Genomic DNA, 1,959 nt, shown 5'->3' with positions numbered 1-1,959 from the left:
AACTAATTTCATACTTATAAGAGCATATATGAAATAAATAAGTCAAGTAAATATTTTCTTTGAGCAACAAAATATTCTTATACATATGAGATTGGCGAGGAGTAATGGTGAAGTAATTCTGAAACATTTATTATACTTAATGGCATAAAATATATGACTTCCTAAATTTATTTCTATCACAACCATTACTGCATTTCCTAAATTGACAGCTGAATTTAAATAAGCAAATTTATAATAAACATAAATATATTATGGTTACTATTATTGGTCTAATTGATGTTTTACTTTCTACATTTTTATTACTAACATAACTTATTTTGATGCTAACTATTGGTGCATGCCAAGAAAATCAACGACAATATCCTGTTATTAAATGACAATACAAATACCACAGCCTTTTAGCCTAGAAGGTGTAGACCCTTCTGCATGTGGCGTCCCTTCTCCTTTTTAGCACGTACTTCTAGCATTCTTGGTAATAACAACTTGGTAACCATTTTTTTCCTTCCACGTAAACAGCATTCTTGGCACGTTCAATCAAATCATGTAAGAAATAAAATTATTCTTTATAACTATCCTACAACTTCCTACATTACTTTCACAACATTCTCGTTATCAATTGTTTCTAAACAATACCTTAATTAAAAAATTATACTTCCCGAGAAGAAAGACACTACTTTGAAGATGGGAGAAGATGCATCGGTAAACAATTATGACATCATATCCATCGGTGATTCTGCGTCCTCAAATGACGATCACTCCAACTCAGATCGCACCAACTACTTCAGAAACATTTCCTTGTCATATTTTGCTGCCCAACCAACCGAAATGCTGTCTAAACACTTAGAGTTCAAGGAACTATGCTTTGAGAGTGGGAACCCTGAGGCACACTATATTGAGGGCATTCTTCAATTGTTCGTAAAGGAAGATGAGCAGGCAGGCCTATATCATTTACGCCAATCATCGGATGGAGGTTATATAGACGGTACGTATCTTTATGGTTTGTCACTGCTTGCTGTAGAACGATTTCATAAAGGTCAGAAGTATTTGGATAAACTGGGATGGAAGGAAAGTCGTTCAACCTCCGATCAATGCTGGGAAAGAGTAAAGAAATCTCTGACTGATATCCCGTACTTCATGAACCAAGGCTACTATATAGCTCGTGCCAACCTTGAGACACTCTGTGGTTGCCGCTCAAGGAAAAGACGTGGTCGAGTATGCAACCATGGTTACTACTATGAAAGGCTTAATCAATTTGTTGAGTTTGCTATGAGTAAAAACAACTAAAGATTTAAGTTTTCATCTGATATTATCTATAAACGCATGTAAAAGTACTTATGTTTTTACATGATTTTTTATATATTTCGTTCAATTTTCTAAGTTGCTACTTTGTTTGTTTTATTTGAAGGTCGACACAATCTCCAAAATTCATATCATATTAATTGATAACAACTCTTTTTCCTTTTGTACTTTGAATATAAAAGTTAATGCTTTTGTGCGGATTAATTGACTTTAGTCGCGATGGCAACCTAATTACTCGGGTTTCTAAAATGGAAGATAAAAATCTTTGGTAATAAATACAAAAGAAATAAAATTCATTTAAATTTCATACTATTACTTTCTGGTAAAGTACTTCACCTTCCAAAAACAAAACGGAGACCGTAAATGGTGTCAATCATATGGTAAGATTATATATTAACTTATCACAAAATCAAAAACTTTATATTGATTGAATGTTAATAAATATGATTGACGTTAGCAGGCAATTTATTTGCAATCAAATCTTCTTAAAATATGATTATTAAGATCTCATGTAATAGGTAGAAAAGACATTTATTTTAAACACTCAAAATATTTCAAGTACATAATATAGAGGTCAAGTTATTCACCTTCTTTGTAAACGACAAATCAATAATCTTATAGATATTAGAGGAGGTGGAACCAAATATTACCGTAGCTGAT

General features: G+C 32.2%; 1 protein-coding gene across 1 annotated transcript; it reads left to right on the top strand.

Annotated features, from left to right (window-relative positions):
- The first annotated feature begins 681 nt into the window (after positions 1 to 681).
- LOC130496979 (F-box protein At2g35280-like) lies at positions 682 to 1,284 on the top strand. The gene has a single exon (XM_056989749.1). The coding sequence runs from the start codon at positions 682 to 684 to the stop codon at positions 1,282 to 1,284; it is 603 nt and encodes a 200-aa protein (XP_056845729.1).
- The last annotated feature ends 675 nt before the right edge of the window (positions 1,285 to 1,959 follow it).

This window comes from Raphanus sativus, chromosome 1 (genome assembly GCF_000801105.2).
Source record: "Raphanus sativus cultivar WK10039 chromosome 1, ASM80110v3, whole genome shotgun sequence".
Lineage (NCBI taxonomy): Eukaryota > Viridiplantae > Streptophyta > Magnoliopsida > Brassicales > Brassicaceae > Raphanus > Raphanus sativus.
This window is presented reverse-complemented; position numbering and strand designations above follow the sequence as displayed.

Excerpts from the sequence above, each read along its gene's own strand:
- LOC130496979 (XM_056989749.1), top strand. The coding sequence starts at position 682 with ATGGGAGAAGATGCATCGGTAAACAATTATGACATCATATCCATCGGT.